General features: G+C 41.5%; 1 protein-coding gene across 1 annotated transcript in view; it reads right to left on the bottom strand.

The window, feature by feature from the left end:
• enpp2 (ectonucleotide pyrophosphatase/phosphodiesterase 2) overlaps positions 1–13,750 on the bottom strand; it is a 34,291-nt gene extending 20,541 nt beyond the window's left edge. Inside the window, exons 1-9 of the mRNA XM_069143451.1 lie at positions 13,684–13,750; positions 12,852–12,957; positions 7,109–7,264; positions 4,445–4,570; positions 3,804–3,864; positions 3,631–3,728; positions 3,414–3,493; positions 832–951; positions 168–223 (exon numbers count right to left, since the gene is read on the bottom strand). Of these exons, the coding sequence (XP_068999552.1) occupies positions 168–223; positions 832–951; positions 3,414–3,493; positions 3,631–3,728; positions 3,804–3,864; positions 4,445–4,570; positions 7,109–7,264; positions 12,852–12,957; positions 13,684–13,701 (821 nt within the window). The 5' untranslated portion in view covers positions 13,702–13,750. The remainder of the gene's footprint in view (positions 1–167; positions 224–831; positions 952–3,413; positions 3,494–3,630; positions 3,729–3,803; positions 3,865–4,444; positions 4,571–7,108; positions 7,265–12,851; positions 12,958–13,683) is intronic.
• Between the last annotated feature and the right edge of the window lie 227 nt (positions 13,751–13,977).

The following is a 13,977-nucleotide window of genomic DNA, read 5'->3' as shown; positions in this document are numbered from 1 at the left end:
CAGCAGGTATGATTGATGGAAAAGCTTTGACTGTCCTAGTTTAAAGGTTCCTTACACTTTAAACACCCACATTTCTATGTTATGTGCTGTGTGTGTGTGTGTGTGTGTGTGTGTGTGTGTGTGTGTGTGTGTGTGTGTGTGTGTGTGTGTGTGTGTGTGTGACTTACACGGGCCAGAAGAAGGTGGCAGCCTTCACTCCCTGTTTGACTGCTGTTATCCAGATCTAGACAAACAGTTCACTCTCATTATTTTATCAGGCTGACAGTTTATTAGGACACTACAGGAGTCTTCCAGAAAACTGGACACAAACTGTAACAGGAGTGACAGGCAACCAAGGTCATGGTGTGCAGTACTACAGTGTGAGGGAAGGAGCTCCACTGTGTGTGGGAAAAGACACACTGCTGGGACAGACCTTTTTTATGGCCCAAATTTTGACTTGTCACAGTATCAAAAACGAATGAGGCTACACTTTCAGAGGGTCCATGACTTCCTTTGTGACTTCTTGGGACATTAAATTGAACTAAGCCACCATTAATTCTTCATGTGTTTTTTCTTCTGTGACAAGAAGCGAAAGCAACGCTTGTCTGCTGTGAAAAAGTTCTATTGATACCAGCGCATATATTTAAGGTGAGAGGTACTCGTCAAGTATTTTGGAATGATAAAGTCTCATTAATGAGTGTTTTCTGTTGAGCAAAAAACAAATTCAATCCCAGCACAGCTTTCTTCTATTAGTCTCTTTTCATTAATCGCATATGAACATCTGCGGTTAATTTCGATAATAATAAAGCCGAGCCAAAGAATATTCTCTTCCTGTTTCCTGTCAGTACTCACTGGTTGTCCTCCCCACCAGCGGTGATTGAGCTTCTCTCGGCTTCTCAGGTTGAAGGTTGCATCAAACACCGGGTCATACATGGAGTTTCCAACGATACCATGAGACTCCGGGTAGAGACCCTGACACACAAACACAATGAGTCGGCTTTGGTGCAATGATATTCAACAGTAAGATAAGATAAGATAATTTGCGTTAAGATAATTTGAGATAAATTAAGATTATACAGAGTTACCAACTCACATGATTCTGACAACTTTTCAAACTAACCATTAAGTCAAAGAACAAAATATATCAGCAGGTATTTACAACCCTGTTTCCAAAAAAGCTGGGACCCTGTGTAAAATGTAAATAAACAAAATGCAATGATTTTCAAATCCAAAGACCAAAGACAACATATCAAATGTTGAAACTGAGAAATGTAATTGTTTTATGTAAAATATATGCTTATTTGAATTTGATGCCAGCAACACGTCTCAAAAAAGTTGGGAGAGGGGCATGTTTACCACCGTTTTGCATCATTTCTTCTTTTTACAACACTGTAAACGTTTGGGAACTAAGGAGACCAGTTTCTAGAGTTTTTCAATTGAATTGTTGTCCCATTCTTTCAATATATTTGATTTCAGCTGCCCAGCAGTTCGGGGTCTCCTTTGTTGTATTTTTCGTTTTGTGATGCTCCAAATTTTTTAAATGTGTGACAGGTCTGGACTGCATGCTGCCAATTTAGCACCCGGACTCTTCTACTAGCAAGCCATGCAGTTGAAATACGTCCAGAATGCAGTTTGACATTGTTTTGCTAATATTAGGAAGACCTTCCCTGAAAGAGACGTTGTCTGGATGGCATCATATGTTGCTCCAAAATCTGTATTTATGTATCAGTATTAATGGTTCCTTCCTGGATGTACAAGCTACCCATGCCATGTGTACTAATGCATCCCTGTACCATCACAGATGTTGGCTTTTCAATTGAGCGCTGATAACGAGCTGGATGGTCTCTCTCCTCTTTAGCCTGGAGGATGCAACGTCCATGATTTCCAAAAAGAATCTCAAATTTTAATTCATCAGACCACAGGACAGTTTTCCACTTTGCCTCAGTCCATCTTAAATGAGCTCAGGCCCAGAGAAGACGGCAGTGTTTCTGGATCATGTTTATGTCTGGTTTCTTCTTTGCATGGTAGAGTTTTTATCAGCATTTATGGATGCAGCAATGAACTGTGTTCAGAGACAATAGTTTTAAGAAGTGTTCCTGAGCCCATGCAGTGATTTCCGCTACAGAATTGAGTCTGTATTTAATGCAGTGCTGCCTGAGAGCCTGAAGATTACAACCATCCAATATTGGTTTTCAGCCTTGTCCCTTGTGTACAGAGATTTCTCCAGATTATCTGAATATTTTTATGATTTTATAAAGTGATGAACCTCTCCCGATCTTCACTGCTGATACTCTTCCTCTCTGAAATGATCTTTTTATGCCCAATAATATTACTGATCTGTTGTCAATTAACCTAAATAGTTGTAAGATGTTCCACCAGGTGTTGTTTTTTTTTAGCGAAACACAACTTTTCCAGTATTTTGTTGCCCGTACAAACTTTTTTGAGAAGTGTTGCTGCCATCAAATTCAAATAGAGCATATATTTTACATAAAACAATAAAATGTGTCTATTTCAACACTTGATATGTTGTCTTTGGTCTATTTTCAATTAAATATGGTTTTAATTGAGATTTTGCAAAGCGTCCCAACGTTTTCAGAAACGGGGTTGGACAATGAAAACACATTTTACTGCACCATAAGTTATTGTAGTAACATAAATTATCATCACACATCCCCACATTTTTTATAAGACTTCATGCTGTAGCCCTGTTGGGTGAAATGTTCCCACTATGGTGAGTGGTGAGTGGAGTCCAATCGAGCCTAAATTATTTTCAGCTTTATAGAGGAATAACTTCACTTCATATTATACAGACAGTGTGTCTGAACTGGGCAGCAGTTCTCATAATACAGGAAAGAGGCCTTTATAATATTAGTTACCTCTTCTTCACAAGCCAATTAAACATCATAAACCCATAATTATCTATTCCTCCCACTTTACCACTGATTCACAGATGCGTTTGTGTTCCTGTAATTAAAAAAAGTTGGCCACACCTACATCCGCTCCAAGTGTACAGAACTTAGGCCTGTGTTTGTGCTGATGGTGATATTCTTTCTAATAGCAAGTTGCTGACAGTGACGGAAACACTTAATCATAAAGTCCTGATTAGTGACGTCAAAATCTTACATCATGTGACGTGTCTCATCCTCCATCATCATCTAACATACACAACCTTTTATCTGAGCTGCAAAATATCCCATCTCTCCCTTTTGACTGTCAACAACACTGCTTCCCTGCCTCAGTACTGCTGCCAGTACTTTCAGACCCACCACCACCACCACCACCACCGCAGCATCCACCTGCAGACTTAAGAAATTGGCTCATCACTCCCCAATATCTCTATGTGATCCTAGTTGCAGGAAGTGAATCAAAATGTCAAACTGTAACTGTTCTGCTGTAAAAAACATTAGAAATGTGAGATGTCTGTATAAACTTACTGTCGCCAGCGAGTAGAGGTTGGGGAAGGTTTTGGAGGGATAAACAGGCCTCATGTACGGAGCGTGGGTTCCGCATGTTCCTGAAATACACACAGAAAAGCAACTTCCTAGATTAGAGCAGAGGCACAAAGTCCACCATCAGTTGTCTGTTTTGGTTCACGGCTCCATAAATCTCACAACACAAAGACACCTCCATCTTGTTCTCATCATGTCTTACTGAGCTTCTCGATGTTGGGTATGATGGCGCTCCCTCTCTTCACGTAGGAAGCTCTGAATCCATCCACCGACAGCATGATGAGCGGCGGACGCACAAAACTGCACACATGATAGATAAAATGCATGAGTTCAGGCCTGTCGCCTTTCTCTTTTACTGCTAAGATGTGGACGTACCCAGCAGGACATTCAGCAGTCTTGATCTCCTCACAGTCGTCCTGCAGCCATGAAGTGTCTCCTGAAGAGAGGAAGAGACATAACATGATGCTCGATGGCAATACCAACGTAGTACTGTGATGTACAGCCTGATAACTACCTTGCTTCACACACTGCCATAGAGTTTGGTGGAAGAGGCAGACATAAGCATATCAATGCGTTGTGGGTTTGGGTGCTTAAATTATCTGCTCATATTTTGAGCAACTAGTTGTAAAGTGGGATTGCTATGATATTCAGAGTGACTGTCTATGGTTGATCTTGCGTGGTCATTATAAAGTGGACTATGCATACGGATTTACAGTACCAGGCAATGGTGACCGTAAAATTAATATATGTTTTTTTATATATACAAACAACTCTCAACACACAAACTTATTGTTATTTCTTCCTGTTTGCGAGCATTTTTAAACATTGTCTCCTTTTATAATTCATGAAGATACATCTTTTGTGTCTTCTGTGTCATTTTTAGACGTTATGTGTGCTTGTGTTTTTACAGTTATTTCCTGTTTAAACAGTTATTTGAATAACTTTACAGACTGTTGGACTAATGACATCAGTCTTGAACATTTAAATGTATATAAAACACATTTAAAGTTGCACACCTCGACATAGCTTCTTGTAGTTGGTACAACAGTCTCCTCTGGCCAGGCAGTCATCAGAGCAGTGGCAGGCGTGCTGGTCGTTTCGAGTCTCCCCACATCGATCCTTACTGCACTCATAACCGCCCTCTGTACACAGCAGGAACACAGGAGACATGTCAGAATAAAAAGTCTTCACATGAGAATCAAGGAGGGTCTCCAGAACGTCATACAAATAATCTGATATATTAGTGCTGAAACTGCGTGAGAAATGAAAGCTGATATTACTTTAATGTAACAGCGGTCTGGTTGCACTCTGAGCAGGCAGATTGGAAGAAAGATTAAAGTAGGATTTGACAGTGTCAGAGTAACGATCCGGGAACAACCATAAAAAAACAGTAAATCATCGCAGGGAGGATTAGAGCGAGGAGGCAGTGGTGAGCCGGAGACCACCAGGCTGAAGGAGGGAACATTAAATCAGACCACCAACATTGGAAGCACCAGGAGGGAGATGTTGACAACAGAGAGAGTGCAACAAACTCATGCAGCTTTTTCAAAAAGTAAAAAACCTGTCCAGACCCCTGTCATTAAGTCTGTATGACTCAGGTCCAGATCAGACAACTAAACTGTGCAGCTGGACAATCAGGATTAAAAAATATCTGGATATTTGTAAGGCTTGATTAAGGCAAGTGCATTTTTCAGATGAAAACAACAGTTTAAACTAGTAATGTTTAAGAAATATCTGTAGATAAGATCAGGGTTTAACAACTGTTCTTTCGATGAACATTATTACACATTGTTAGGAGTATTGTAGATCAACTAGGATACAGTTTGGTCCCAGAATAACCAGAGGTTGGCTAAAGGGCTCCACAGAAGAACAGATATGAACAACACGGATGCAAGTCGCAGCCCAGTATGACAGCGAAGTGTGAAATAGACACGCCAGTCCACTACAGCACCTAAAAGTAATGTAAGGAAGAATCATATGACCAAATACAAAGGACATTTTTTGGCGGTAGCAGGCAGGAGAGGTGGACTGGAGAGGTTCAACTCTAGGAGTTGTTCTTGAGTTGTTTTTCGTTTCCTAAACCGAACCACATTTTTGTCACAAACCCCAACCATGTGGTGATTTCCTAAAAGTTTCATTTTCCTGTAAATCACTTGGCTTATCCATGCAGTAGGTGTAATTTTCATCCAAACATGAAAATGTGAAACTGTCAGGCGTAGAGAGGCCAAAGCGTAGCTAATTCACGTTTGCTGTAGTGTGCCGTCGTGTCTATTTCACGTTTTGTCATGCTACCGGGTTGAAGTTCATCACCAAAGAGGCTGAGAGAGGTCGGTAAAGAATTACTGAATGAGCTGCAGCAGAATGAGAGGAGCAGAAGAATGTGAAGGATGGGGTCCCTTCTCTGAGGTTGGAGACTCTTCCTAAATCCCCTTTGCAGCGCAGGGCGATGGTCACATTCATTTGTGTAGAAGATGAAGCAAAACGCGGGGAGATGATTTAAAATCCTGTTAAAATGTGGATTCCTCCTGATGATGGAGGACTTTCAAACATTCCGCTAACAGTTTGTTTAAAAAAAAAAAAAAGTAATAAAAGGCTTCAGGGAAGGTGTGGCTATAAGAGGTTTCAGGGGTTTCTGAGATTAAACCTGATCATTTGGAAACCAGAGGGCGCTCCTGCAAGAGCAGCAGGGTTCAATGCAATCTTTGTGAAGAAGTGGTTCCAAATATATAAAGACATGAAGGAGACCCTGGGACTGGAAAATGTCCCAGAACATAATATGGAATTGTGATAAAACTAAACGGTAACCAACAGTGATTTCACTTATTGGTTGGTGAAAGGCTGTTATGAAATGCCATCTTGCTGGTTCGGAGCGGTTTGGAGCAGGAAGTGACCATATTTGGACGAGCTGGGAAGGAGCGAGCGGTGGATCTGACTGGTCTGATTGGAAACCTGACGATACTACGTCCAGCCCACCAATAGCTGTAACCTGACTGCACCACATACCTGTCAATCAAACAGACACGCCCCCAAAAACACAGCTTATATATATATATATATTATATTATATATGTTGCCTTTGGTCTACTTTCAATTAAATATCTGTTTAAATGATTTACAAATTATTTAATTCAGTTTTTATTCACAATTTACACAGTGTCCCAACTTTTTGGGGAAACGGGGTTCTATGTGTTGACAAAAAAAAAATTGCAAACATGGAATGATAGTGTAAATTGTACTCGACCTTTTCTTTTCTCTCATAAACAAAAACAGTCCCAGAGTCACAGAAACACATGAAAGTCACAATACAGGTTGGAAAAAAAACCTTGACCACCTGACAAGTATTAAATACCGGAAGTACAGGGATTTCCTGCAGCCTAATGACAACAAAATCTGAGACTGTTTTATTTGGCCTCACCCAACTTATCTGCACCATCAACAGCAGCCTTGAGTCCTTTTACCCGTATATACACCATGCTGCCAAAAATCTGGGAGTCATTTTAGGTTTTCAAATCGATTTAACCGGGATAGTGAGTTTAAATCATCATACTTTTTTAATATTTAGACTGAGCCAGGAGATGTTTTTAAAGTCTAGTTTCATCGGTTCAATTTTTGCTCTTGAAACTTTAAGACTAAAATGAGGGGAATGAATGTGAGCACAAGTAGGGAGGGAGATGGAGCACCTGTCCGGAGGCAGAGCTGGTCAAAGTCGGAGCAGCAGCCGTTGTAGGTCTTACACAGGTTGTCACAGCGACAGTTTGGTGGTTCCACGTCAGCCAGCTCGAAACACCTGTTCCTGCAGGAGCCGGAGGTCGGAACATACTGAGACGCAGAGCGAGCTGGGGACAAAAGAAGCACAGCTGTTAGTAGGTTCTTTTCAAATCATCTTTGATCTAACTTTCATTTCTACAGCTGTTCTGAAGAAATGTGCACAACAAACACTACGAGGTGGTGAACCCTTTGTGCAATATCCACAAGCACGTGACTGATTCGTGATTACTGTTTCTTTGCAATTTTACATTGAGGAACATTATTTCTAAATTGTTGTACTGTTCGCCCACACAGTCTTTCACAGAGTAGTGAACCTTTCCCAAGCTTCACCCCTGAGAGAGTCTGTCTCTCTGAAATGCTCTTTTTATACCCAATCATGTTACTGCTCTGTTGCCAGGTAACCTAATTAGTTGTGAGATGTTCCACCAGGTGTTTTTTTTAAGCATTACAGAACTTTTTCAGTCTTTTGTTACCCCTGTCCTTAATTTTTTTGAGATGTGTTGATGCCATCAAATTGAAAATGAGCATATATTTTTCATAAAACAATACAATTTCTGTTTCAACATTTGATATGTTGTCTTTGGTCTATTTTAAATGAAATATGGGTTTACATGATTTGCAAATCATCACATTTTTGGAAAAGGGGCTGTAATAATTTCCACATATGTGTATATCCTTTAATTCCTTCTTGTGAGTATTTGGCTGAGGAATACCTACTTGGTTGAAGAACTGTTTATAAAAAATACAATCCCAGATGTTGGTACAGCATCCAATGGTTCCCCCAAATGTCACAGCTGATTAACTTCTTTTATGTGTAGATTTTAAAACATTAACAGTGAATCGTGAGAACATTGTGGCATTTCGTGTGCAGTAACAAAATCAAAGAAAACATCTTTGGATTTACTGTATATTTCCTGACAGCTTCATGAAAGGCTGCAGTGTTCACATGTCTTTAAAAGAAATAATGACTGTGACAAAAGGCCTGTATGTGCCATGAGCCAAACTCAACAGTCAGTGAACGTTAACTCTGCTCCTGTGCTGACGTTGTCTCCCTTCGGGGACACTCAGGTTCCCTAAAACACAATAATGCTTTTGTCACACATAATTACATAATATCCAGAGAAATGTGGCCCGTTTTGGCTCCTGACCCACAGCCCCCAGCGGCTTAACTAAAGACATCCTGGAGATCTGAAAGTAAGACAGACTGAACTTATTCTAACAACATGCTCCTTGTGCCCTCACTTGTGAAAAAACAGCCTTCCTTGCAGAGAGAAGTGGAGGATGCCAACAGGGCTTTTTCAGCGTGCGTTTGTGTGTTCCTGTGTGGACGGAATGTATATGTGTGTTTTTGGATGTACATGTGACTGTGCATATGGACTTTATTTGAAGGAACTGACGTGTTGCACTTCAGATTATTTATGCTGCTTAGTCAGTGAGTATAGTGTGTGTGCTACAGTGCAGGAAAGCTTGAATACTGTCTTTGCCATACGAATCTGTCCCAGTGAATGTGGACCACAGATGGACGGCGAAATCTTTGCAATGTCCTTTGTTCTCAGTCTAAACAAGTGTTGTCGCAGCTTTGTGACTTTGATGACTGCTTCAGTTCACTCGTCTTCGATTTTTTTTTTCTCCTGACACTGTTTTAAACCACAGACTGTTTATAAAAGTGTTCGTAGCTTGTCGCTCCGAAAAATGAGGCCGATGCAGAAGTGCCTTTACATGCAGTACCACCGAGTGCCACTAGAGGTCGGCTCCAAAAAGCCTCAGGCTCCATAGACTCCCATTCAACTAGTCTCATGAAATTCTCAGTCAGTAATATTTCTCCAGAGTTACCTCGGTATTGTTTGATAAAGCCGTTCCTTCTTATTAGTTTTCTGGCCATCCATCTGAAAATAATTCATCATTAATAAGAACATAATCTTCAACAAGATGTGTTTTTGGGGGCGTGTCTGTTTGATTGACAGGCCTTTGATACAGTCAGGTTACAGCTGTCGGTGGGCGGGACGTAGTATCGTCAGGTTTCCAATCAGATCAGTCAGATCCACCGCTGGCTCCTCCCCCGGCTCGTCCAAATATGGTCACTTCCTGCTCCAAACCGCTCCGAACGCGCAAGATGGTGACGGACAGAATCTGAACTGGAGGATTCATAACGGCCGTTCACAAACCAACGGGCGACGTCACTGATGGTTCCCGCTCGGTCACTACCCAGAGCTCATGACCAAAGCTAACGGTCGGAACGTAGATTGAAAGCTTCGTCTTTTGGTTTGCTCCCTCTTCACCAAAACGATCCACCTGTCAGTCTCCCACTTCACCACATCCTCACTGTGAACAAGACCCTGAGATACGTACACTCCTTCTCATGGGGCAGACACCTGGTCGCCACCCAGAGTCCATCGTTGTCCGGCAGAGCACCATGGACACAGACTCTCATCCCACTGCTTGTTGAAGGTCACTGCCGCAGTGCAATGATGAATAGTATTGTTGTATTTATGGACATTTATTTACGTAAAAACATTTTTTATTTGTACTTAATATTAATCTCTATAATCTATTGGATGAGGGTATTGTTCTGATTTGTGGCGATATTTCACTCATAGGACTACTACACTGACTACTTAAAGAATATGAGTACAACTTCAGATATTAGCCTGCAAGATCATATTTACTTTGCAGAAGGGTGAATGGAAGAGGAGACTTTCTAATGTTTGTCTCAGAAGCATTTGAGGTGTGGAAGAGTGTCAAGAAAACAGGAAAACTCCAAATACAGCAAACAAATTCCAGAAAAGACGGCCGCCATCGCCTGCTGCTGTGACGGTTGACGGCACGGCGCAGCTAAACTCTGTGCTGACAGGATCTGAGAATCTGAGGCTGAAAATGAGCTCCAGCACTCTCTTAATATTGACTCAAGGTCGAGCAGCACAAACACACTCTCTCTCCTCAGGAAAACACACGGGCTGCCCAATCACGACCTCACGTAGTCACAGTGATCCGTTGTAAACCCCCACCTCCCCCCATCAGCACCACCACATGCTCTGCTCGCTGGCAGACACTTCACATAGAAAAAAAACCCAGCAAATAAACAGAGCAGTTGAAATTCCTCCGAAGCTGCAGTCACCGGTTCTCATCTAACTACCTGTTGTTCGTGCTCGTGGAGACACTCCGGTGGACGTCTGGTTGACTGATTCGACTTGAAGCCGGGGTTCGAGGTTCACTGCGCCCGAGAGAAACCCAACAGTTTTTCTTTGCTTGTGTTTTGGACCTGGAGTGAAGTCTTAGGCAGGTCCTACATACACTTGGCCAAAGTACATGAGTGTGCTTCCAAAAAACACTTCACTTTGCCTGTTTGGCAACCAAATTAAAGTGTGTAATTTCTTTTTCTTTTATTTGCATTACTGAACACGAGTAAACCTGTTCTGAAAATCCTTCACATTGTTCTTAATGCTCCTAACAAACAACATTAGGTTAATTCTCATCCATTTAACACCAGACCACCACTACATTTTTGCAGGGTGGGGATGAAGAGCTGCAACAGTTTCATCACTGAAAGTTTAAGCTACATACAAAGTGCCATATTATTACACCCCAAGAGTAGACTCAAGTTTACCACCTTTCTTTACCCACGAAATACCTCACTAACAAACCCAGTATCATGACAAAATGTGAAATAGACACGCTAGTACTGCAGGCATGTAGTGGCCTTACAGGCGTGGAATAGTCACGCCGAGGAAAAACGTAAAACTAATACACAATCCTATAGTGTATGTCTATTTTACGTTTTGCTCACAGGTAACTCACAGAATACTATGCAAACACTTCCTTAATATGCTTATACATAGTGCTCACACACCCAACTAAGACTCTAACACAATAGTATACTGTGGTATTAAAATGTGTGTTTATCATACTGTGCACAAGTGCATATTACTGTTATTGAAGAAAGAAAATGCAACAAACGGAGATGCTCGCCTGTAAGACTCAGCAACGGACGACAGACACACAGGTGCTGTGGAGAAAACAAAACTGATAACATCGACATCGCCACCCGCCAAAGAGTGATTAAAAACCAAAATAATGAAATACCGTAAACCGTGATAATGTCCTAACGTGATATTTTCGGAGACGGTTATCATACCTCACTCACTCTGTTGCAACCCAACTAGTTCAAAGTCAAGGTCAGAGTGAGCGGTATCTCACAGGAGTCATGGAGTGTGCACCGCCCTTCACTGGTATCACGCTGAGTTATCTTCCTTCCACTCTCCTCTTCTGCCTCCACGTGTACCCACCCTGAGTCAAACTAATCTTAAACCGGCTGCGGCCGTTCCTCCCGCTGAACATGACGGACAGGTTCCATCCTCACCTCCCCACTGCTGGAGGTTCTGAGGTGATGGAAGCAGGTCAGACGTTGCTCCCATCAGAAAGCCTTCTCAACCTGCTCTACATCATTCAGAGTCTACCAAGACTCTTCACAAGACTGGTGGACTCTTCATATCTAACACAAAGGGAGTTTATTCCTCACCTAAAAAGTCATTTCTATTCACCAGAAAGATGCTAACAGAACTCTGTAAGAGTAAAAAGGAGGAGAGGCAGATTACACACGTTTTCTGATTGCAATGTTGTTATTTTTTTAATCAAACAACAATACTCCATCTTAATTCGATGGAATTAAATCTTTTTTTTTTTTGTAATTCACTATCCAGTTCCCTCTAACTGTATCTTAACTCCAGCACCCGTGCATAAATCAGCTAAATGAGTGCATGGATGTGGTTTGCGATGCCCTGTTTGTTCAAAAAAAAAAAAATCTATTTTACAATTTGATTTCATTTTAGGCATGTCAATAAGGACCCGTTTAAATGAAAAACACATTGTTTAGTTGGACTGGACGAGCTGTTATATGCAGAAACATTTGCCAAAAATCTAAAATCATTCAGTCAATCAACTGCAACAAAATGATGTCATCTGTCATGTTTCAAAAACAAATGTCAAACATTACACAAACCCCAACACGTTAGTTGGGAGAAATGTGCAGATTTATTATTAGTCTTATGTGATAGTAAATAGTTATTTTGGGGTTTTGGACTTTTGCGGCTCCAGGAAACTGGGATTACATCCTCTCTGCAGCGCCCCCTGCTGTGTTGATAATGGCAGCCTGATATTTGGTACAACTGAGGAAAAACATGGGAACCAGAACTCAAATGTTTTATAAATCATATTATAGTTTTGGAAAACTATTTTTATGGAGAGTAATAAATTCGATAATTTAAATCTAAATATATGGGTGGATGTATTTATGTCTCAATAAAACTGCACGGATGGGGGAGGGAGGGGGTTCTAAAGTCTGTGCTCTCTTTTGGTGAAATAGTGTCAAATTTTAAAAGTGGAGCTCAAATATACATATACCTCACGATGTAATATTTTATCAACGTGTAGAAAGAAGGAAATGTTCCTTTTGCTGAAATATAACAACAAAGGAAACTTTTCTCTTCACTTTCGTCCACAAGGACATCTGATGTCGGAGTCAGTTACAGAGTCGCCACATTGAAGCTGGCAGGGTTTTGGTGTCCTTTGCGAGGCCACCTCAGCTGTGTAAATGCTTTCTGTCTCAGGGTCAAGCAGTTCAAAGATGTTCTCTGTGTTTTCCAGCAGTGGTGTACTCACAGTCTGCCCGGGCTGAAGTCCCGTCCTCTCCGGAGCGTCTTGGCCGGTCGTACACAAATCCCCAACACACATCAGAGGCACACAGGATGGACAAGATCCACGAACACTGAGGAAAATCAACATGAACTGACATTGGAACAGGAATTTATTTTATAACTGCTGCACAGGCTGATCAGAAGTCATCAGGTTTATTCATTAGTGAGTGAACAAAGTGGGCAGAGGAATAAGAAACTTACTTCAATAACTCTTCCATTGCTCTCATGCAAAGTCAGTCTTCCTGGCTGTTGTTATCTTTATGTGTTACTGTATCAGAGACACTCTGCAGCCTCAGGGAATCTGAGTCTTGTGTTATGCTTTGTCTGCTCCACAATTAATTCCAAAACAGAAGTTTAAAACTTGATTTATTTGACAAATGCACTGATTAGCAGAGTTTTCCTACTAAATTGGATTTGATCTAAAACAGCGAAGACCGATTGCATTGTCTCCATGATTTGCCAACACAGGAGCGGTACTGGGTTCAAAGTGAATAGAGACCACCCGCATTCGTGTCACAATCGCCTTTTGGTAGTTTGACAAATTGTTCGTCTCTCGGGAACTTTAAGACAAATCAATCAATTGTTTTGCAAATGCTCAGCAGCAGGCAGGAAAGGATAAAAGCGTGGGAAAGGCTGAGAACATAAACATTATTTCCTAAGGGAAATAAAAAAGGAATATCGCAAACTACCAGAATATACGGTCAAATGCGTAATTACGCACGGATTTACGCATCGAATTACGCATATTTTTGAAGTACCCTGTAGCTACAACTTGCAGACATGGGCTCTTACCGTACCAATTTCTGCAGCAACATGTTCCTCTGTCGGGCTGACTGTAGTCCTGTGCTGTAGATCGGAGAGCGAGTGATGCTGACACTGAAACTGAAGGACCACCGGAGAGGAGGACGGTTGAGGAGAACAGAAAGAGAGAGGAGGGGAGGAAAAGGAGGAGGTGTCTGAAAGGAGCGCATCGGAGTCTTATTGGTTCTGAGGAGGACTCCGGTCTGAGCCAGTGTTCAGATAATATGATGGGTTGAATCGCAGTAAGCTGTCAGCTTCCGCAGCAGAACCTCACCAGCTCCACACGTGTC

The sequence above is a fragment of the Embiotoca jacksoni genome, unplaced genomic scaffold, assembly GCF_022577435.1.
Source record: "Embiotoca jacksoni isolate LCO1_2020_lvr unplaced genomic scaffold, fEmbJac1.0.p SCAF_11, whole genome shotgun sequence".
Taxonomy (NCBI): domain Eukaryota; kingdom Metazoa; phylum Chordata; class Actinopteri; family Embiotocidae; genus Embiotoca; species Embiotoca jacksoni.
The sequence above is the reverse complement of the archived record's forward strand: the minus strand, read 5'-3'. Positions and strand labels throughout refer to the sequence as shown.